We start from the raw sequence: 23,317 nt of genomic DNA on the forward strand, positions 1-23,317 counted from the left end.
GTTTGGTGTCTGGTCACAGACACAAGAAAGGTTAATGCTGCACCCATAAAGGGTTCTGATCTCTGATGCTGGGCTGGTTAGTTCTCGGGCCTGTTAGCAAAGCTTAATTTCCCAGGACAGAAATTAATCACAATACTGCCGATGCCAGGTTGCTCTCTCAGAAGTGACAGGAAGGATGGGGAACCTTCTAGGAGCAGCCGTAATATTCTACTGTTTAAGAAGCATGTGGAGCACACTGTACAGTGGAGAGTTGTGTCCCTTGCCCATCCCACGAACAACAGGGGCCAGAGCAAGCCATCCAGCTCCAGCCCCACCCTGGGTATGCTGGCAGAGTATTTCATTCCACGCCTGACTTCTGCAGGGAAGCTGCGTCACCTGACGAGGCCAGGGAAGGCCAGAAACTTCTAGCTACCTGGTGTGGACCTCAAGCGGATCCCATAGTTCTCAGGAGGGGCTGGAGCTGAGTACTGTTTCAAAAGATGGGCCTGACCGTGGCGGTGTACATCTGGGATCTAGCACATCTGGGATCTAAGTATTGAATTTCGGTCCTCACATGCTCTTAGCCACCGAACCTTCACTCTGGCCCCTTATTTGTTTATCTACTGGGTTTTTAGTTTTATTTTGTTTGGTTTGGTTTTGCGAGACAGGGTTTCTCTGTAGCTTTGGTGCCTGTTCTAGAACTCACTCTGGACCGGGTTGGCCTCGAACTCACAGAGATCCGCCTGTCTCTGCTTCCCGAGTGCTGGGATTAAGGGTGTGTGCCACCACTGCCCAGCACACCCACTGGAGTTTTATGAGATAGAGTCTCACTACGTAGTTAGTGTATGCTGGCCTCAAACTCACCATGTAGCTTCAGCCAATCTGTGTGTTTGCATTATGGACCTGTTCCGCCATGCTCTGCCATTAATCATTTTTTTCTTATTTTTATTTTTTTTAAAAAAAACAAACCATATTTTTTTCATTATACATACCAATCCAAGTTCCCACTGCCCCCTCCCTTTCCTCCATTTATCCCCGACCCCACGCCCCATCCACTCCTCAGAGAAGGGAAGGCCCAAGGCTCTCCCTACTATATCTAGGCTGAGCAAAGATATCCATCCAAAGAGAATCGGTTTTCCAAAAAGTCAGTACAAGCAGTAGGGATAAATCCTGGTGCCACTGCCAGTGGCCTCTCAGTCTGCCCCATCCATGCAACTGTCAACCATATTCAGAGGACTAGTTTAGACCTAGGTGGTTTCCTTTCCTGTCCAGCTGGAGTTGGTGAGCTCCCATTAGCTCAGACCGTTTTAGTGCGTGCACCCATCATGGTCTTGACCTCTTTGCTCATATTCTCACTCCTTCCACTCTTCATCTGGATTTTGGGAGCTCAGCCCAGTGCTCTGCTGCGGGTCTCTGCTTCTGGATAAAGGTTCTATGGCGACATTTAAGATATTCATCAGTCTAACTACAGGGCAAGGCCAGTTTGGGCACCTTCTCCTCTATTGCTTAGGGTCTAATGATTTTTAATAATGATTTCTATAGCATTCAAAATCCAAATTAAAAAAAACTTTCTGGTTAATGCACATGAAGGAAAATACTAATCAGGAAACCCAGAGTGAACTTCAATGACAGAGGCTCCTGCGGGCACAAATAAGGCTCACACTCGTTCTGTGCTTCCAGAAAAGCTGCCAGCAACCAGAGGCTGACCTGAGCCAAGCAAACTTCTCCTTCAGTTCAAGTCCTCCCACGCGTGACCAGAGCTGTCACCACAGAAGAGAAGTGGAGACACAGTGCAGGACGAGGTGAGAAGGAAACAGGTCATGACGAGCCAGCAGGGACTTCCCAAGCAGAGTCAAAGACAGCACCAGTGTGCCCAACACACTCAACTTAAAACGACGCTTTGAAAAAGCAGCTGGGCTGGGCGGTGGTGGCGCACGCCTTTCATCACAGCACGTGGAGGCAGGCGGATCTCTGAGAGTTCGAGGCCAGCCTGATCTACAGAGTGAGTTCCAGGATAGGCTCCAAAGCCACAGAGAAACTTTATCTCAAAAAAATCAAACAAAAAAAAAAGAAAGAAAGAAAAAGAAAAGAAAAGAAAATGAAACTGTGAGACTGTGAGTCTCGGAAGGTAGATAGCTCAGTTAGTGAGGTACAGGACTTGAACTTAACCCTAGACCTCATATGGAAAACCAACAGGACAGGTCTGGTGGAGTATACACACACACCCAGCACCGAGGAAGAGAGTCCTGGGGCTACTAGGCCAGCTAGCCTAGCTGTACAGGTCTCTCAGAATCCTGAAGAGACCCTGTACCAAAAATAAGAAGGGTTTATAGTATCTGAGGAATGGCACCTGCAGCTGTCCTGTGACCTCCACATGCATATACATACGTGTCCTCATACACAAATTCTCATACACACAAGATACTGGGATAAGGGCATAGCTCAGTGATAGAGCCCCTGCCTAGAATCCCCCAGTGAGGGGCTAGGGGTGTGGCCCAGAGGTAGTACACTTGCTTAGCACATGAAAAAATCCTGATTTTCCTCCTTGGCACTGAAAAAAAAAAAGAAACAAAAGAGAAGCCCACTGTCCTGGTTGTTTTATCCAACTTGACACAAGCTAGAGTTATCTGAAGAGAGGGAACCTCGACTGAGACGATGCCTCCATCATACTGGCCCGTGGGGCATTTTCTTGATTAATGATTGATGTGAGAGGGCAGTGGGTGGTCCTGGACTATAAAAAAGCAGCTAAGTTGCTGGGTGGTGGTGGCGCACACCTTTAATCCCTTGGGAGGCAGAGGTAGGTAAATCTCTGTGAGTTTGATGCCAGCCTGGTCTACAGAGCAAGTTCCAGGACAGCAGGACTACACAGAGAAACCCTGTCTCAAAAAGTCAGCAAAGAGAGAAAGAAAAGGGAGGGAGGAAGGGAAGGACGGAGGGAGAGAGAGGAGGAGGGAGAGAGAGAAAGCAAACAGTTAAGTCACGGAGAAGCCAGTAAGCAGTGCTCCTCCATGGTCTCTGCTTCAATTCCCGCCTCCAGATTCCTGCCTTGAATTCCCACCCCGACTTCCCTTCATGACAGACAGTGACGCAAACCAAGACAAACACTAATGAGCAAACGCGAAATGTCCCCTGAGGCAGGCTCCTGTGTTAGAGGCTCTGTGGCCCTTTTGAGGAGGTTCTAAGGGCTTAGGAGGTGGGGCCCGACCTGGTCAGAGCAAGTCACTGACAGGCCTGCCTCTGGGGGTTGAGCTGGTCCTGGTCCCTCCAAGAACCTTCTGCATCACACGCTCCCACCGCCAGTGTTGTGCCTCATCATGGCCCGGAGCCAACAATCCAGATACAGACAGCAACCTCTGAAATCGATAGTCAAACAAAATCACCCTGTCCTCCATCAGCTGGTTTCTGTTAGTCATTTTGTCACAGTATCCAGAAAATTAACTACCCCTCCATCCCACTCCCAAGCCAAGGAAGATCTGCAACATCAGGACATGGGCTGCCCCTCCAGGCATCAGAGCCTGCCCCCCCATCCACCATGTCTCCTGCATGCTTCTCCCATCCCTGTCACCTGGCCACCCCTGTAAACTTTTGTGGTTGTGGCGTTTGTCGCAGAAATGCTTTCCCTTTGGGAAACATCTTTCTAAGCTACATCCTAGTTCTGTCTCCATTGCTGTGATCAAACATCAAGGCCAAAACTGTCAGAGGAGAAGAACGCGTTCACTGGACTTTCACTTCAGTTACCGTCCAGCCCTGACAGGACGGCGAACCAGGATGTCAAGCAGTCAGTGACCTGCATAGTCAAGGTGCAGAGACGCGAACACACCCGTGCTGCCCGCTTGCTGCTGCGCATGCTCGGCGGGCTCATGAAAGAGCGTGGCCGGCAGCAGGCTGTGTCTTCTCGCACCGATTAACAACCAGACAGGGTTACAGGCCAACCTGATCTAGATTCCCTCAATTGAGACTTTCTTCTCAGGTGACCCGAGCTTGTGGCGAGATGGATGCTTCTTAATTAAAATGTTGGTGCCGGGAACTGAGCTTGGGGTCCTCTGCAGAAGCAGGAAGTGCCCTCAGCCCACGAGCATCAAGCACTCCAGGTTGACAGGTAAAGCTAATCATGCCGCTGTGTGTGAGTTCACAGGTCCCTATTCCCCATCTCCATAGGAGTGACCGCCCAGCTGAACAAATGAGAACTGCCCAGCACGGGGCCTGCCGATAAGTTTATGTCAACTTGACACAAGCTGAAGTTATCTGAAAGGGGTGGAACCTCCATTGAGAAAATGATCCCATAACATCCTGCGGTAAGGATTTTTCTTAACTAGTGATTGATGGGGGCGGGCCTAACACGTTTTGGATGATGCCATCCCTGGGCTGGTGGTCCTGGGTTCTCTAAGAAAGCAGGCTGAGCAAGCCATGGAGAGCAAGCCAGTCAGCAGCACCCCTCCGTGGCCACTGCATCAGCTTCTGCCTCTAGGTTCTTGCATTGTTTGAATTCCTGTCCTGATTTCCTTCAATGATGAATAGCGATATAGAAGTATAAGCCAAATAAACCTTTACCTCCCCAACTTGCTGTTTGGTCATGGTGTTTCAACACAGCAACAGAAACCTTAACTAAGACACCAGGCTTCAGTTCCAGGCAGCAGCGGTTGGTGGCCCCCACTGTTTGCCCTGTATACACCCAGCATGCTGTAATACCTGGGACACAGCACACACACACACACACACACACACACACACACACACACACAGCTTTGCTAAACTCAGAAGCTTTGTAACCGACTTCCTCTAAATGTCTCATCTGTCTGCCACATTTCTGGCATTGCTCACATGCTTGAGAGCCACCCTCAGGACGGGGCGGAGTGGGGGGACGACTTACAATGCCGTGGATCTGGGCTACCTTGCTGCACAAGTCGGGGCGCCACTTCTGAAGGGCCAGGTAGAAAGGGTTCTTCAGGAGATCTTCGTCATATAGAGCCATATGGACTTCAGGGGGGTCCAAGTGAGCTTCCTGGGACAAGGGAGGAAAAAGCTGTGACTAGAGACAGGGCTTACTAGGTACCAGTCAGACTGGAACTCACTTTGTAGACCAGGCTGACCTCGAACTCACAGAGATCCACCTGCTCTCATCTCCCAAGTGTTGGGATAGCTGGTTGTTCTTTTGCTTTTTGTGGGTTTTTTTTTTTTTGGTCGTGTTTACCCGCCTACCCATGAGCGCACACGTGCATACACGGTTAGTTCTAAGGCCTGAACACCAGGTCTTGTTCTTGCCAATGAGCTAATGCCCGAACACTTGGTTCTTGCTTTGTCTCTGAAGCTGCGTCTCTCTACATACAGAGCCCAACCTGACCTCAAAAGCAGGATCCTCCTGCCTCAGTCTCCCAGCTCTGGGACCGGAGTAGGTCTGCAGTGCTGTATCACCAGCTTTCTCCATGTTTTTCCATCCTGAGCCGGCCCTGGGGCCTGAGCCTCGGCCTGCAGGGCTCTTAGATACCACCCAAGCAAGAAGAGACCAAGGCAGGGGTTGTCCAAGAGATCTAGCGAATGCAACAGGCGAACAGGAACAAGATGCAGTCACACCCTTAAGACAGGTGAGGTGGACAAAAACATCCCGAGACTAAGGTAAGGAAAGGAGGGCAGATGGGAGCTGTTACATTTTGACTTACTTACACAACAAAGGCCACCTGAGGCCAGGTCCCCTCCAGCTCCACAAACGCAGCCCCTGCGCCTCAGAAAAACCGGAACTTTCTCACATCTCCATCTCCAGCCCATCTGGATTTTATTTCTGTATGTGCTATAAATCGGCAGTTAATTTCACTTTTCCATATGGTGAGCCAATTGTCCCAGCATCGCTTTTGGCATAATCTCCGTCTTTCATACCAGTCGGGAAAGCTGTCTTTGCCACACTCCAAGTCCTCATGTGTGCCTGTCCTATTTCCATTCCCTACTCGTGTTTCAATGGTCTAGGCCAGTTCAAAAAGAGCATGTTAAAAAAAAATAGAATTACAGACACAGGCCACACAGTTAGATTTTATTGTATTTTTGTTTTGAATTATTACATTTTCTTTTTTCGTTTTTCACATGGGTGTCACGACACATGACACACTGCGCCTGTGGAGGTCAGAGGGCAACTCTGGGCAGGTCCTGGGGATGGAATTCAGGTCCTCGGGCATGGTGGCAAGTTTGTTTACTGACTACACCACCTTGCCAGCTGGCTGTACTTGTTCTGATTTTATTACACCCGCATGGCCTCAAACCTCTGGGCTTCATATGATCTTTGTAACTCAGCTCTCTAAGTCCTAGGGACTACAGGTGTACGCCCTCATGCCTGACACATGCATAATATAAATGTCTAGAAGCCGCACTAAAAAAAAGCCAAAACTGCTTTTAACATTTTATATACTGTAACCTATCCAAAATACACTTTCAACATATAATTATTATTTTAAAATTAAAATTAATTCAGCCAGTGAGAAAGACGGCTCAGCTAATAAAGGTGTTTGCTGCCAGCCCTGATGACCTAAATTCAATCCCTGGCACTCATGCAGAAATGACTCCTGCACGTGGTCCTTTTTAAATTATTATTTTTATTATTTACCTTATGTGCATGGGTGTTTTGCCTACATGTATGTCTGTGAACCATGTGCATGCCTGGTATACGTGGGGGCCAGAAGACGGCGTCATATCTCCCTGGAACTGGAGTTAGCAGATGGTTGTGGGTGCGGGAACTGAACCTGGGTCCTCTGCAAGAGCAGCCAATGCTGGTAACCACTGAGGGACCTATCCAGCTCCTCTTCTCTAATTTCTACACACACACACACACACACACACACACGCACACACAAAACCAATGTTTAAAATAACACGTTTAGCAATAGACAGAACAACACCTGAAAGCATTATTTCATAAGCCACACATGGACAAGACCAAACTCCATCTCCGCAGATGGAAAAGTCTACCTGACAGCAGGCACATGGGCCCCACACAAAGTCTCCTTGCCCAGCGAGCGCTAACTTGACTCTCGGCCCCACTGGGGCTTGATCTGAGGAGATCCTTGAAAAGGAGACTTTTAAGAGGAGCCTAGAATAAAAACTGGGTGCAAATAATCCTTCCTTGAGCCCCCCTGGGAGAGTTCGGTAACGGTTCAGGTGCTTGCTTCATTGAATTCAATTATTGCCAGAGCCTGGTTAACCCTTTTATGAGCCCCCAACAGAAGCAGCAGAGAATGCGGTTTTGAGGGGACAGAGTCATGGGGGAACAGCATTTCTTTCTGGTTTCTGATAGTTGGTTCCCCGGGGGCAGAGGGTGGCAGCAGAAGATGCTTTGGATAAAAACCACTTGAGAAACAGGATGTGCGTTATGGCGAGACCAAGCTGGGGAAGGACACGGGCACACTGGCGGAGCACCAAGACTGTCACTCCCCGGCTAGGAGATAAGGCCAGAGAGGAACAGCACAGCAGGGAATAGAGAGGATCCGGGATGAGGACACGCCTCAAACATACAGGAGCAAAGCTAAGGAATCAGGAGGCTAGGGGGTCTTTGTGAGCACAGAAAACCATGATAAAAGACTTTTTTTAAATTAAGTAATATAAGTCCCTAAAAGTCCTAAGAATCCAAGCACCGCGGGAGTCTTGACCATCCTTGATAGCCTTCCAATGAGGAGATAATTTACAGAAGTCAGTAATGCCAAAGACCACTGAATGTGAGCTATCTGAGGCCAGCTACCCCATGAACAAGACAGCCGTACAGGGGCCCACATTAGTCTGAACGTTTCAGGGGAGAGTGTGCACACTTTGGTGTGGTTTTGTGGTCTTCAACTGTTCTGCCAACCCGGGTAAGTCTGGATGGTCAGGAGCCATGGAGTGACAGGATCCAGCCCTGCTCCCCAGAATCCAGCCCAGGGAGTCTGTGGCTCCCAGAGATACACTCCTGGCCAAGTATTACGACTGAGGCTATCTCTGTCCTTGGAGGACCCTAACCAGGCACACTTGCCAAGTGGTGAGCAATGCTCTCCAGTAATATATGATTCAAAGTGGAAGGGGGGACTGGCCAAAAGAGGAAAACCTTCTAGTCATCTATTTTTAATATCAACGGAAGCATGGGGAGGGCGGTGGAATCTGTGCTTTTTAGTCACCTGGGTCCTTCTGGACCTGTGAGATCTACAGACCCCAGCTATATCTTCTTTATAATCCCTTGTTAAAGTACTCAGCACTCCATCTGGCTCAGAGGAAGCAAGAGGACAGCTGTCTTGCCCCAGTGGGTGAAGGGTTAATCCCAGGCAGCAGCCACGCAGGTAAAAAGGGAAGGAGCCCAAAATAAACAAAATGTTCAAAGCTGGTCAGACAACAATGACAATGGGATGATGGTGCTGGGGAGGAAAGGTCAGGGGGCAGGGCAGTTAAGTTTGGCGGGCTACAGTCACTACCCAGATTCCCACCCTCCCACCCCATCTACTTGCCAGGATTTTCAGCATGTGGGCAGGCACTCTGAAGGAGGTTTCTTAGCATCTCCCAAAGACACATTTCGTCTGGATTCCTCTCTAAGCCTGTTGTCTATAATTATGTGGAGAGGAAGAAGTTACTGGACACCACCAGCCTAATGTCACCAGCTAACAATCAGGGAGCGTCCTAACAGCACAAAATCGTTGACCAGCACACAGAAAAATCGATAAGAAAAAGCCTGCAGCAGCCTGGGGTGAGTGCGGCACAGTGGGGTTGGCACTCGGCGGTGGGAGGCCCAGGCCCATGAGCTGGACCGGGCCCTATGTAGAACTGGGGCTGCTGCCTGCAGGGTGACTTCAGGTCTAACTTGGGAACACATAATCACCCAGCTTCAAGGCCATCGTCTACCTCTGCCTCCCAGATCTCCCACACACCTGAACCACCCCCACGTGACCACTTCAACCTCCAGGTCAAGGCAGTATTCTTCTATACCCCCCCCTCCCAGCCAGCTGAATGGTCTGTACTTGGTGTTTGGCTTTTGTCCACTTTTGCAGCCTCATCATTCCCCATCCCCCTACAGCTTCCCAAAGGGATGGGTTCTCCCTCCTTCCACTCATTTAATTCTGAAATCTATTCCTATATCAAGACCCATGCATGACCCCTGTGTGCCAGCATCCATCCTCCCCAGAGAATGGCCAAGTCCCACAGCACCCAAGTTCTGGATGCAGACGGTCAGTTGAGTTGGCTAAAGGATCGACCCCCTAAGTGACAGTAAGTACTAAACCCCCTTGGCTGCCACACCACCATGGCCTGCACTGGGGAACCCTCAAAATACTAATAAGCCTTGCTGCGCTCCACGGTCAGTGGGAAGTCTACCGCGTTGACTAAAAACAGAAGCCTCTCTCCACAGAACGAAGCACTTCCCAGCCACCGAGTCTGTCCAGTCTCATCAGCCCTCGTATCCTAAGTCCCTCACTCCTCAATGATGATGTGTCACTTGCTACCACCGCGCCCCCCCCTCCGCCACCCACCGGGAGTGTCCAAGTCCCCTGCAGCTGGAAGCGAGGCTGGAGGGGCACCGAGAGGCGCGCGCGCATCTGGACAGTCCGTTTTCAACCAAGAAACTGAACAGACTACCGAAGAGTTTTCCAAAAAGTATTCTCTACCTACTGGGCGAGAGGTCGTCGCCACGTGGAAAGCAGGCAGGGACACCCTCTCCTCCTTTATCCCTCGCGGGGACTACAATCAGCCGGCCTAGACTGGGACCGACATACACAGCTTCCTCTCCAAGTATTCAGGCTCGCCACCAGAAAACCTCCCAGGTCACACGACCTGTGAGCGACGGTCCCATCCACTGCCCCAAGTCTCAGATCCCGGGACCCGGGCCTGCCGTGGAGCCCCGAGAACAGAGGACGCATTCTCCGCGCCGCCTCGCCTTCCCTCTGGACTCGGTGGGCACCGTGGGCAAGGCGCGCCCCGCTGCGGACAGCAGAGGAACCAGAGGGGCTGGGAGGCTCAGCCAGCAACGGGTCCGGGCCCCGGGGGCCCATCAGCCCTGCCCGGGGCTCCGGCTCAGCGCAGGGGGCCCCTCCCCCTTCCGCTCCCGGTCCCCACCCGACCTCCGCGCCCCCTAGAGTAGAGAGGCGCTGGAGGACACCCTCCGAGGACACTTACTTAAGAGGCTACATAGTTTCACCTCTGAGCTACGACAGCACCTCCCAGGCTCTGGGCTGGGACCTCAGTGCCCACCACCCGGGTGCGGCAGCGCCACTCTTCAGCCCACCCCTTTACTCCGCCATTGGGCGGAGCCTCACCTCAGTCTGTCCAATAAGAGGTCACTTTTACTGAGACTGACATGTAAGCAGAGCAATCATTAAGCCCAGTTCAGTCGGGGGTGGGGCTCAGGCGACACCGCGCTTCCTACTCGGGCTAGCCCCGCCCAGAGTCAGGGAGTGCGCGTGCCCAGAATGTGAGAGGGCGGGACCTAGGGAAGATCTGACACTAGGGGTGGGGTCCTAGCTGGGTCCCTGAACTCGGGCTGGACCGCGAAGGAGAAGAGCCCCACCTAGGTAACCATCCTGCCCGGCCGACCGCCCCGTGTTGCCGGTGACGCAAAACGAAGGTGCTCAGTCCTCTGAGCCACACTATTCTGTTGCATACAGGGTCTAGGGATCAGTATCCCTCGGTCCTGTCTCCTCACTATCATGGGCTCCGCATAAGCTACTTTCTACCGAGCCTCAGTCTTCTTCGTCTGCAAAACAGGAAAAAGTTGAATTTGCCGGGCGCTAAGGTTCCAGTACTATAATGGAATACACGGGAGGGAGAGGAGGGAAAGCCACACTTGACCTCCCCTGGCAGGGCCCCGCCTACCTGTGGTGGTGGGGGGGCGGGGAAGCCTGGCCCAGACCCGCGGCAGGAGGCGTGTCCTACGAAACTGGATCCTGCTGTCCTTGGCCAGAGCTAAGGCGCACCGCTCAGCCTGGAGACGTGGGGTCGACCAAGGATGGGGTCTGCACCCTGGGCTTCTCAGGTAGCTCCCGTGAAGGAGAAAGTCGTGCAGAGACACTGCGAGTGACCCGGAGCGCATCTGGGAACAATGGAAGAGAGGATAGTAGGCAGCTAACCGGACTCCCTCTGCACGCGGGGACGTCGAAGGCGCACGTCAAGGATCCCCAGAGAGCTCCATTTAGAACGGCGGCAAGGCCATGAGCAGTATTCGGTCCCCCCAGCCCAAGGCTTTCATCAGGGCTGGAGGCGATCTGCGACGCTGAAGAGTGCCAGTGGGGCACCGCCGCCCGAGGGCAGCGCCATGGCCAGAGAGGAGTGCAAGGCGCTGCTGGACGCGCTTAATAAGACCACAGCGTGCTATCATCACTTGGTGCTGACTGTGGGCGGCTCCGCGGACACACAGGACCTGCGCGAGGAGCTGCAGAAGACCCGCCAGAAGGCGCGCGAGCTGGCCGTGGCAACAGGCGCCCGGTTGACCGTCGCGCTGCGTGACCGGGGCTTGGCGACCGAGGAGCGCGCGGAGTTCGAGCGGCTCTGGGTGGCCTTTTCGGGCTGCCTGGACCTGCTCGAGGCCGACATGCAGCGCTCACTGACGCTGGGAGCAGCCTTCCCGCTGCACGCGCCGCGTCGGCCACTCGTGCGCACTGGGGTGGCTGGCGGCTCCTCTGCAGTGGCCGCGCGCGCCCTAAGCGCACGCAGCCTGCGACACGAGGCCGAGGGAGACTTCGACGTCGCCGACCTGCCTGAGTTGGAGCGCGAAGTCCTCCAAGTGGGCAAGATGATCGACGACATGGAAATGAAAGTCAACGTACCCCGCTGGACTGTGCAGGCGCGGCAGGCAGCGGGCGCCGAACTCCTCTCCGGTGCCAGTGCTGGTGCGTCCTCGGCTGGTGGCATTTCGGTACAGGAACGCGCGGGACCCTGCGACCCCAGCAAGGCCCTGGCCGCCACCGTTTTCAGTGCCGTGCTGCTGGTGGCTGTGGCACTCGCCTTATGTGTGGCAAAGCTGAGCTGACTGACACCCAACGGCCGCCCGCTGCCCCCTTCTCCTTCCAGAGTATGGGCGTGAAGGCTGGCCTGTTAAAGAGAGGTAGTGAACCCCCGGTGTGTGCGCGTGTGAACACGATCCTTTCAAGGGCACCTTCTGCCTGGGCAAGACATGTTTTGTTTTTTAACTTACTGGCCCAAGAGGAGTTAACTGCACAGGGCTGTCAGGGCATTACCGTCCGCAGGAGCTTTATCTTCTATTAATAGAAATCGGTCCACAGTGACCCCGTATCCCTTTGAGCTTGATGGGTTAACACGTGTGTCCCAAGTTTGGTGCCCACACCCTAGTAGTTGGCTCCCACAGTGCATAAGACAGGGCAATTTGGGAAAGTGTAGGGTTGCATCAAGGGTAGCAAAGGGGGTGTTTTGTCCCTAGACAAGAAGCAAACTGCAATAAGATAGATAAGTAGGTTTTATTACCTTAACCCTTTGGGGCCTAAGCTTTGGGAGAGCGTGCTGATAGCGGCCCATGCAAAGTGCTTTCTCTATGGTACACTATTGCACTTCTTGGCGGAGATTGCCTGTTAGACACCAGGAACAGCAGCGAGGGCAGATTTGGTGTTGTGACTCCATTTAGGAAACCAAAGAAGATTGTTTCAACAACTCGATGTGGCGGTCGAGGTTGGATCCCCTGAACACTTGCCTCAAGGAAAGACTTCTCCCTACCCGTCCCTGGATGGGGGGCGGGGATGGACAGTTGGCCGCAGCTTTGGGAGGGGCCATACCACTATGTAAACAGGCACGGTCTCCTTCCCAGAGGCTTATTTTATTCCGGAATTAGAGCACAGTATTTGACCCTCCTTTGAGGGAGGCTGGGGGAATCCTCTTTGAAGCCCTTAATCCTGTCTATCCCCGGAATTTACCTGCTAGCCAATAGGAGAACGCGTTTTCTGGAGAGCTGCGCAACTGGCTGACCCCACGCTACAGGAAAGGGCAATACTGGCTTCATTAGTACTCAGAGGCTGAGCCGGTCGGCTGAGTTCAAAATGTAACAGTTTTGGCTTGGAATTTACAGACCTTTAAACACACACACACACACACACACACACCTACATACACACATGCGCAGACACATACATACACACCGACATACACACATACACAGACACACACATACACACACACCTACATTGTCTGAAAGAATGACATTAGTACTTTAGTACCAAAGCCAAGCTGTGTTTGTTTGTTTTTAGTATAAAGGAAACTTGGCCACAAGCTCATATATGCCAAATGAGTCAAGCATAGAGATCTTTTACATGTACACAGTGTAGGCTACTAAATATGATCTGCATCCATCTTTTAAAATCTATATTCTTGTGGCCAGAGAGATAGCTTAACAGATGTTTGTATTATAGCCGGGCACAATGGTGCATGCCTTTAATCCCAGCACCCTGGAGGCAGAGGCACTCAAATCTCTGTGAGTTTGAGGCCAACCTGGTCTACAGAGTGAGTTCTAGGAGAGCCAGGGCCATATAGAAAGACCCTGTCTCAATTAAAAAATGAAAAGTGTATATATTGTTCTTGCATAACATGGACGTTCTGTTCCCAGCACCCATCTCCAGCAGCTCACAACTGCCTGGAACTCCAGCTCCAGGAGAGGTCTGACACCTTCTTCTGACTTTCTCAGGCTCTTGCCCTCACACACACACACACAATACACACACACAATATACACACACACAATACACACACAATACACACACAACACACACACAATACACACACACAATACACACAACACACACACACAATACACACACACACAATACACACACACACACACCTAAAACTAAATCTTTTAAAAGAATCCAAATTCTTGAATTCTTGGAGGCATTTGGGGACATGAATTTTGAGATCATGGCTCAAACTACCAGAATCATCTACATAAAAGGCACAAGCAGCTTCTGCTTTCTACTTATAAAGAAGGAGACGCCCTCTTTTGGCCTCCAGAGGAACTGCATGCAGGTGGTGCACAGACATACATGGGTGCAACCCCCCCCCCAGTACAAAATGATGATGATAATGGTGATAATTTTTTTTTTTTTTGGTTTTTCGAGACAGGGTTTCTCTGTGGCTTTGGAGCCTGTCCTGGAAATAGCTCTGTAGACCAGGCTGGTCTCGAACTCACAGAGATCCACCTGCCTCTGCCTCCCGAGTGCTGGGATTAAAGGCGTGCGCCACCACCGCCCGGCTGGTGATAATTTTTTAAGTGAGGAAGAGGATCAGGCGGAGGGAAATAGCAGTCCTTTACAAGGTCAGCTTGGAAGACTGATGCACCCAAGCGAATAGGGGCTCATGGTTCTAGGTGCTGCGCCCCACCCCTACCCTCGGCCACGTGACCTTTCTTCACACAGGTTCTGAGGCCTCAAAGAGGAAGCTGTGGAATCTGTTTGCAGGAGTGTTTGGTTGTGCTTTTAAAAGATTCACTGGTCTTAAAGCCTACCGAACCCTTTACAGCAATTACTGGTAAGAGTTCCTACGCCCTCCTCTGGCTGGGCTAGGTAACTCTGACGAGGTACGACTTTCAACCTTTTTGTTGCTGCTTGCCCAGGATGCCTTTAGAGACAACGTAGAAAGTTTTAAACTCCGCCTCCTACACACGACACAACATGGAGTCTCTGTCACCTCCAGAGATCACCTCTCTGGGAAGAGAATTTGGAGGCATTTGGGGACATGGTATTAGGGAATCTTGCTACAATACAGTTGGTGAAGGCATCCTGACATTTTCAAGGTTGTAACTCTATTCTTATTGGGAGTTTTGTTTTGTTTATTTATTTAAAAAAAAAATAGGGGCCAGAGAGATGGCTCGGCAGTTAAGAGCACTTGCTGCAGTTCAGCTCTCCGGCACCTGTTACTCCTGCTCCTGAGGATCTGGCGCCCTCTTCTGGCCTCCTTGGGCACCCGCACATACATGGCAGGCGCGTTTGTGCACACACACAAATATCAATGCATTTCTCAAAATTGTTCTGGAGAGAGTATTGAAGACATACACCATCTGGCACTGAATAGGCCATTAAGATAGTGGTCCTTAACCTTCTTAAGCTGTGACGCATTAACACAGTTTCTCGTGTTGTAGTGACTCCTCCACCATATAATTATTTTGTTGCTTCTTCATAACTGTAATTTTGCTGCTGTTATGAATTGAAATGTAAATATATGATATGCAGTATATCTGATTGTGACCCCTATGGGGTCGCGGCCCACAGGTTGAGAATCGCTGCTTTAAAAGCAGAGCAGACAAATTTCCCATTGCCACTCTTTCCACCCACTCGGCCATTCTTTGGATAATTAGCTGGGTCGTTTGTGAGGGTTCTCAGATCACTGCAACCTGCGATAAAATGTTGCAAAAAGAAAAGGCTGAATTAAGGAAACATTCCTCTAGCAGACCCGTGAGCCCAGGGAACTCACTGAGCTTCAAAATGTTAAATATGAGCTGAATTCTTTGGTACTTGATGCTGTGTAAGGGAGCTGCTACAGGACAGCGTCACTTCCTGCCTTGTACAACTGGCTCATTTCTAACTAATATGTCTACTCTTGTTTCTGCGTGTAATTGATGAGCTTTGGCTGATGCATACTTTGCTGTTGAAGTCATCCATTTTCTATAGATATTTGGTTTGATCTGATACCTGATAAAACTGATGGGAAAAAAATTCAAAATACATCCGCTAAGCTGGGTTTCGTGCAGACCTGCTACTTAAGAATGGAGCAGGAAGGGGCTGGAGAGATGGCTCAGAGGTTAAGAGCATTGCCTGCTCTTCCAGAGGTCCTGAGTTCATTTCCCAGCAACCACATGGTGGCTCACAACCATCTGTAATGGGGTCTGGTGCCCTCTTCTGGCCTGCAGGCATACACACAGACAGAATATTGTATACTAAAGAAATATTTTTTAAAAAAAAGAATGGAGCAGGAAGACCACCTGTTCAAGACTAGCTTGGGCTGCAGTGTGAGTTCAAGGCTAACCTGAGCTCAAGGCTAGCCTGGGCAACTTAGACTCTATCTCTCAAAATAAAAAAGTGAAAAGGGGGGGCTGGGGAGATGGCTCAGAGGTTAAGAGCACTGGCTGCTCTTCCAGAGGTCCTGAGTTCAGTTCCCAGCAACCACATGGTGGCTCACAACCATCTATGGTGAGATCTGGTGCCCTCTTCTGGTATGCAGGTAGAATACTGTATACATACATACATACATACATACATACATACATACATACATAAATCTATCTATCTTTATAAAAACAGTGAAAAGGGGACTTGGGTTGTCGCCTAAGCCAGAGAACTTGCTTAGCATGTTTAAGATTCAATTCTGTGCCCCTCAAAAATGTATTAGCTGATATTAAAAGGCGAAAACTGGGGATGTCAAGGGACTGTCAACCTATCAAGGGAATGAATGCGTTCTGAACTAGCAGTAAGCTATTAATGATTACCTTAATCATATTGAAGGAAGAAAATACCCAGATAATTTTTTCTAAGATAGGATCTCACTATTGTAGTCCTGGATGTCCTGGATCTCATGGACCAGGCTGACTTTGAACTCAGAGAGATCCTCCTGCTTCTGCCTCCTGAGTGCACGGATTAAAGGCACATCACTACACCTTGCTTTAACTGTGTAGCCACGATGGCCTTGAAGTGGTGATCCTCCCGCCTTAGCCTCTTCAGAATCCACTGCCAGTGTGGGCCACCACAACCCGTGGGATGATTTTATGTAATATAAAAGTTTATGCTTTGAAATGCCACGAGGAAAAATATTTAGGGTAGGGTTGAACCCCGCGCGCTGTGGTTTCCCTAGCGTGTGTAAAGGATGCGTGATGCTGAAGAACTGGGAAACGGTTTTGGCAGAAGAGATGTCTAATCTGCACGAGGTTCCTGGCAATGCTGCAGCCTTCCCACCCCCCATGTGCACACTGGTGCATTTTGAAGCTGCCCCTCCCTCTTTAGAGTGTTCGATGGTGGATGCTTTGTGAGGTGAGCTCCTGGGTGTGAGGAGCAGGTGAGCAAAATGTTGTAGAGGAAGCTCACCTCTGTGTCCCTTGGGATGTGCCTCTGGGGGGGGGGGGGGCGTGGTCCACCGCCTGCCCTGGTCTGGGAATTCTGCCTCTGTCCATGTACCTCAAGTCATTTGATATCCCCATGCCTCGGATTCTCTACTGGTGGCATAAGGGTCTTGACCAGTTAGCTCCGCAAGCCCCTGTGGAGCTTCAGATGTTCGGGAGATCGCCTCACTAACGTGAATAAGGCTTATTTTGTTGGTTGTTTTGGTATGAGGCTTTTTGCTTTGCTGCTTGGTTTAGGTATATCCTCGTTGAATGTAACCTTGTGGTTTGGTGGTTATTGTCTAAAAATAACTAGAGAGACGGCTCAGGGGTTAAGGGCACGTACTCTTCTTCCAGAGCTCACAAGTTCGAGTCTCAGCACCCACACCAGGTGTCTCACAACGGCCTGTAACTCCAGTTCCAGGTGGATCAGACACCTCTGGCCTCTGTGGACACCAGTGTGCACACAGACACACATACATACACGGAATTAAAAACGACAAAATATTTTAAATGTTTAAAAAGATTAGAAGTCAGGCTAGTGAGGTGACTCGGTGTAAGGGAGCCCACTGCCAAGCCTGACAACCGGAGCACTGTTCTGGAACCCACGTGCTGGAAGGAGAGAATGAGCAACCAAGAGCCACTCTCTGACCTGCGCACACATACTAAGGCGTGTGTGCGGCCCCGCTCTCCACGCACACAAAATAAATAAATAATATGTGTAAAAAAATAACAAGTATTTAGTTTTAGAATACCAAAATTAAGCCTCGCATGATTTCATTGCACACAGAGTTAGAGCGTAGACTTTCAAAAGCAAGCGTGGGATTCGGGGTGTAGCTCAGCGATAGTGGGCTCAACTAGTACTCCAAGTCCCTGGATCCAACCCCCAGCTCTACAAAGGGAAACAGAGGCCCATGTGTTTTGCTATCTGTGTATAGTATTGGCATAGATAAGGAATTTATAGTATGTGTCCAGTATTTAACTAGATGAGGAATTTAAATTCAGACCCTTAAGTCTGAGTCTAAGTATTTATTTATTTTTGGGGGCTAGAGAGATGCTTTACAGATTAAGAGTGCTTATTGCCCCAGGGTTCGGTTCCTAGCATCAACAAGAGGCAGCTTGTACTCGCCTGTAACTCCAGTTCTGGGGTCTCTGTCCCTTTCCTCTTGCCTCCAAAGACACTGACATCCAACTCACAGAGGCACACACACACACACACACACACACACACAATAAAATAATGGCATCTAATTTCAGTCTGTTTTGCAGCAATCAGGCCGCCTCAAGAGATTCTGAGAAAGAGTAAAGACAAGCCCTTGCTATTGTCACATAGACTATACTCACTCCCTAACCTTAGAAAACCAGGCAGCAGGGCTTGTTTCTGTGTGATGGTGAATATATGATGGAATCAAGGGTTTCACATCTACGTGTTATATGAACGGGTTCTAACCACGTTCTGAATAAGCAAAAATATTAAAGATAATAGGCAGCATTAATAACTCGCAGGAAAAGGCACCTTCAGGGCTGGAGAGATAGCTCTGTGGTTAAGAGCATTGTCTGCTCTTCCAAAGGTCCTGAGTTCAATTCCCAGCAACCACATGGTGGCTCATAACCATCTGTGATGAGATCCGTTGCCCTCTTCTGGCCTGCAGACATACAGACAGAATACTATATACATAATAAATAAATAAATATTCTAGAAAAAAAAAGAAAGAAAAGGCACCTTCAAATGGCTCCACTATCAAGTTGCAACTTGCAAGAATATCCTTCATTTTCATCCCCCACATTGGAACGGAGGTGTGCAGCCTGACCACCAGATCTACTCTCCACAGACTGAGGCGTAAAGAGATGTTCAGCGAGCGCCAAGACTGTAGCTGTTTGCTGGATGTTTTCCTCTGTGGAACAATCGTACGCAGACTTTAACACTGAAGGCGAGGCTGTGGGCAACACAGATCAAAGCCATACTTCAAATCCAGTTTCTTCTGGTTCTTGAGGACTGACCAAAGAGCCCATGATGGTGGGACAATATTCCTGCCATCTACTTGGTTTCCATCTCATTCCATGGAGGGTTCCAGATTTTTTCCCCCTACAGGATTGCAAGGTAGAGGACACCCTAGTTCCTTTGTGTTTGAGAAGTTTAAGACCATAAGTTTATATGACCTGTGGAAATACAAGAAATGACAGCTCTTGTCAAATGATTTTAAAGAGTCTTTCAAATATTTTGGTGCCAGAAAGCATAGTTGAGTGTTGCCTGCGTGGATATATATGTATTAGGTGGGAGGAAAAGTCTACAAAGAAATACACAGAAGTGAAAATATTTGTAAAGGTGGTGAGATTTATGAATGATGTTTTTCAATATTTTTATTAAATGTTATATTGTTTTTACAATAAAACTTTAAATGCTATTATCATCTGGGGAAATGTTAATATGGTATTAAAATGTAATTTTATCAATCAGGGTGTCTAGCTTGATGGTGGTGGTGCAACGTTTTTTGAAACAAAGCCTCTGTCTTAGTCACGGTTCTGTGGCTGTGAAGAGACACCATGACTGCAGCATCCCTTTTTAAAGGAAGCATTTAACTGGGGGCTCGCCTACAGTTTCAGAGGGTTAGCCCTTCCTCGTGGCAGGGAGCAGACAGGCATGGTGCTGGAGCAGTAGCTGAGAGCTTTGCTTCCTGATCCACAGGCAGCAGGCAGAGAGACACTGGGCCTGGTATGGACTTTTGAAACCTCAAGGCCCACCCCCAGTGACCTCCATCAGGGCCACACTTCCTAATCCTACCCTAACAGTTTATCAACTGGGGACATATGCAAATACATGAGCCTATATGAGTCACTCTTGTTCAAACCGCGGCAGTCTCTCTACATAGCCTCGGCTGGCCTGGAAGAGCTCAGAGGTCCTCCTGCCTCTTGCCTGACCATTGAGTGCTGAGACTAAAGGCTCGATAACAAATTTTCAATCCAAGCACTCCAGAGGCAGGCAGATCTCTGTGGGCTCCAAGGTCAACGTGGTTTACATTGAGAGTTCCAGGTCAGCCAGGTCTGTACAAACAAACAACAACAAAAATAAATAAATAAAAGCAGCTACAATTAGGCTCTCAGGTATCTTTGCCCCAATAACAAACCAGTGTTTTCTTTTATATTTCTTTTCCTCCCATTGCTGGAGGTTGTAGCAGGACTTTGCACATACACTAGGCAAGTTCCTTACTGCTGAGTTATAGCCTAAACAGAAAGACTTTGTTTTAGGGTCTCTGGGAGGAAGAGCCAAGACCAGTAGGTACAGACCTGTGATCATAGCACTTGGTGGGCGGGGCAGGAGACTAGCCTGGGCTACGTGAGACACTGTCTCAAAAATAAAAATGGATGAGAAAAGCAGGGGGAGGGCAAATCAGGGCAGGTTTTTAAATGGGCTGACCAGATGGATCAGTGTAATGCCAGAGCGATGACTGCCCTTGAAGAGGACCCAAGGACCTCTGCAGGCACACACACACACGCACACACACGCACACGCACACATACACACACACACGCACACACACGCACACACGCACACATACAGAGGAATCTTAAAAAGATGGATAAATAAAATATGCCATCACTGTTATCATCAATCATACTGTATTAAAAGTCCTGAAAATGAGCCAAGAGTCAATACACAACCTTTAACTTTTCCATAGCTGGGTAAAATCTACTAAAACCTTAAAGTGAAAGATAATTATAATTTTCAAAATTAAAAAAATACATTAAACAAGAAAACCCTTCTATACTCCCTACTCACCCAACTTAGAGTATTTATATGACCATACCTGAAGGTTTTATTTTATTTTTGTTTTTTGGTATTTTTTTTTCTTTTTGGCTTATTTATTTATTAAAGATTTCTGTCTCTTCCCCGCCACCGCCTCCCATTTCCCTCCCCCTCCCTCAATCAAATCCCCCTTCCTCGTCAGCCCAAAGATCAATCAGGGTCCCTGCCCTGTGGGAAGTCCAAGGACCACCCACCTCCATCCAGGTCTAGTAAGGTGAGCATCCAAACTGCCTAGGCTCCCCCAAAGCCAGTACATGCAGTAGGATCAAAAAACCCATTGCCTTTGTTCTTGAGTTCTCAGTAGTCCTCATTGACCGCTATGTTCAGTGAGTCCGGTTTTATCCCAGGCTTTTTCAGACCCAGGCCAGTTGGCCTTGGTGAGTTCCCGATAGAACATCCCCATTGTCTCAGTGTGTGGGTGCACCCCTCGCAGTCCTGAGTTCCTTGCTCGTGCTCTCTCTCCTTCTGCTCCTCATTTGGACCTTGAGGTTTCTGTCCGGTGCTCCAATGGGGGTCTCTGTCTCTGTCTCCTTTCATCGCCAGATGAAGGTTAATATTCAGGAGGATGCCTATTCTTTTTGGCTTTTGTTTTACCTGTGTATAAGAAATTCTCCATGGCCCTACAGAAGCCAGTGTCTGTGTCCACATCCATGGCTTCAGTACCACTGAAGGCCCTGCAGATGCCCAGGGTCTGGTCAGCCACCTGAGTCCATGTTGGCATTTAAGAGTCATTCTGCTTCAGGGCCATGCTGATCTGACTGGTCTATTGCTGCCACAGGGCCCATGGTGATATCCAGGCCTGGGCTGTGGTGTAGGGCCAAGTCTGGGTCTGTGGTTCTACCATAGCCAGGGGCTGTGCTGATGTCTGTGGTTCCTGTTACCAGTTAAGGCTATGCAAATACTCTGGGTTTGGGCCACCTCCTTAAAATCCAGCTGTAGGAAAGCCTATAGAACATTTTCTTAATTAGTGATTAATGGGGTGAGCCCAGCCCATTGCGGGTGGTCCTATCCCTGGGCTGGGGGGGTCCCGTGTTCTGTAAGACAGCACCTGAGCAAGTCAAAAAGCAGCACCCCTCCATGGTCTCTGCATCAGCCCCTGCCACCAGGATCCTGTCCCAGCTCTCTTCAGTCATGGACAGTGCTGTGAAGTCTTTCCCAACTTGTTTTTTGGTCATGGTGTTCCATTACAGCAATGTGTGTAGCTTGAATAAGGATGGCCCTCATCAGCTCATATATTTGAATGCTTAATCCTCAAGGATTGGAACTATTAGAGAAAGATTGGAACTTGTTGGAGGAAGTGTGTCACTGGGGGTGGGCTTTAAGGTTTCAAAAGCCCATGCCAGGCCCAGGCTTCTCTCTCTCTCTCTCTCTCTCTCTCTCTCTCTCTCTCTCTCTCTCTCTTTTCTTTTTCGAGACACAATTTCTCTGAGTTTTGGAGCCTGTCCTGGAACTCGCTTTGTAGACCAAGCTGGCCTTGAACTCACAGAGATCCACCTGCCTCTGCCTCCCGAGTGCTGGGATTAGAGGTGTGCACCACCACCGCCCAGTTGGTCTTGGTGTCTCTTGACAGCAATAGAACTGTGACACAGGCAGCAGGCTAAAGCAGAATGAAGAAGTCTCTGCCATGGGCCCCAGATTCTATCCAATGGCTTTCTTAGCTTTCTGGGTTGATGGAAACTAAGGTTTTGTTAAGTTACTATAGTCCAAAAGTTTCATCTGTTAGGATGTTAAGTCAGGCATAGACATGGACAAGGCATGGCTACTCAGGGGACTATAAAGGTAGCCCAAGATAAACTGTAGTTAGACTCTGGACCTGCAACATTCCAACTCTTACCCATCACTGAGGTTCTTTTGGGGAGAAGTACAGCCTCCCCAGGAGCCTCCACTCATAGGGGTGATGGTTTGCCTGTGACTCTGGCTCACAGAGGCAGGAGGGCTGAGAAACCAAAGCCAGTCTTGGCTACATAATAAGACCCTATGCTAAAAGAAATAAATAGACTTATCCGGGTGGCGGTGGGGCACACCTTTAATCCCAGCACTCAGGCGGCAGAGGCAGGTGGAACGGTGAGTTTGAGGCCAGCCTGGTCTGCAGAGCTTGTTCTAGGGCAGCCAGTACTACATAGAGAAACCCTGTCTCCAACAAACAGAGTATTTCCCAACCCCTCTCTAATGAGCCTGCCTTCCACCATAGCATATGTGTCCTGAGCTCCAATACTGTGTATTTGGGGTGGGGATGTGGTGCCAGGGACTGACCGTGCCGCTGCCCTCCAGTCACCCAGCTACATCCTCAGTCCTCGTCAATTAGTGGCTAATGCCGGTTACCAACTCGAACGGACTGAGAGACACCTAGAAGCATAGTAAGCATATTTCTGTGTGCACGTGGGGGTGTTTTAGAGAGGACTGGGGTCCATCTGTGACATGAAGACAAGTCCCCAGTCTGGACAGCACAGCGCGAGCCAGTCTTGGGCTTTAGAGACGGCTCTGGGTAAGAACCCTTGCTGTACATATGCTATACACAG

At 49.6% G+C, this 23,317-nt stretch overlaps 2 protein-coding genes across 5 annotated transcripts in view; one reads left to right on the forward strand and one right to left on the reverse strand.

Annotated features, from left to right (window-relative positions):
* The window catches only part of Ankrd27 (ankyrin repeat domain 27), a 51,973-nt gene extending 41,764 nt beyond the window's left edge, over window positions 1-10,209 (reverse strand). For 3 of the 4 annotated variants that reach the window (XM_075984358.1, XM_075984357.1, XM_075984365.1), the window contains exons 1-2: window positions 10,087-10,209; window positions 4,850-4,981 (exon numbers count right to left, since the gene is read on the reverse strand). In XM_075984358.1, coding sequence (XP_075840473.1) covers window positions 4,850-4,951 — 102 coding nt within the window. In that variant the 5' untranslated portion in view covers window positions 4,952-4,981; window positions 10,087-10,209. The remainder of the gene's footprint in view (window positions 1-4,849; window positions 4,982-10,086) is intronic. The other variant, XM_075984361.1, reaches the window with a different exon arrangement.
* Window positions 10,210-10,959: 750 nt separating this feature from the next.
* Window positions 10,960-12,135, forward strand: Rgs9bp (regulator of G protein signaling 9 binding protein). Its single transcript, XM_075957872.1, has one exon. It carries the CDS (start codon window positions 11,222-11,224, stop codon window positions 11,933-11,935), a length of 714 nt encoding a protein of 237 aa, XP_075813987.1. The 5' UTR covers window positions 10,960-11,221; the 3' UTR covers window positions 11,936-12,135.
* The last annotated feature ends 11,182 nt before the right edge of the window (window positions 12,136-23,317 follow it).

Source organism: Microtus pennsylvanicus, chromosome 1 (assembly GCF_037038515.1).
Source record: "Microtus pennsylvanicus isolate mMicPen1 chromosome 1, mMicPen1.hap1, whole genome shotgun sequence".
Lineage (NCBI taxonomy): Eukaryota > Metazoa > Chordata > Mammalia > Rodentia > Cricetidae > Microtus > Microtus pennsylvanicus.

Coding starts and splice junctions, on each gene's coding strand:
- Rgs9bp (XM_075957872.1), top strand. CDS start 11,222: ATGGCCAGAGAGGAGTGCAAGGCGCTGCTGGACGCGCTTAATAAGACC.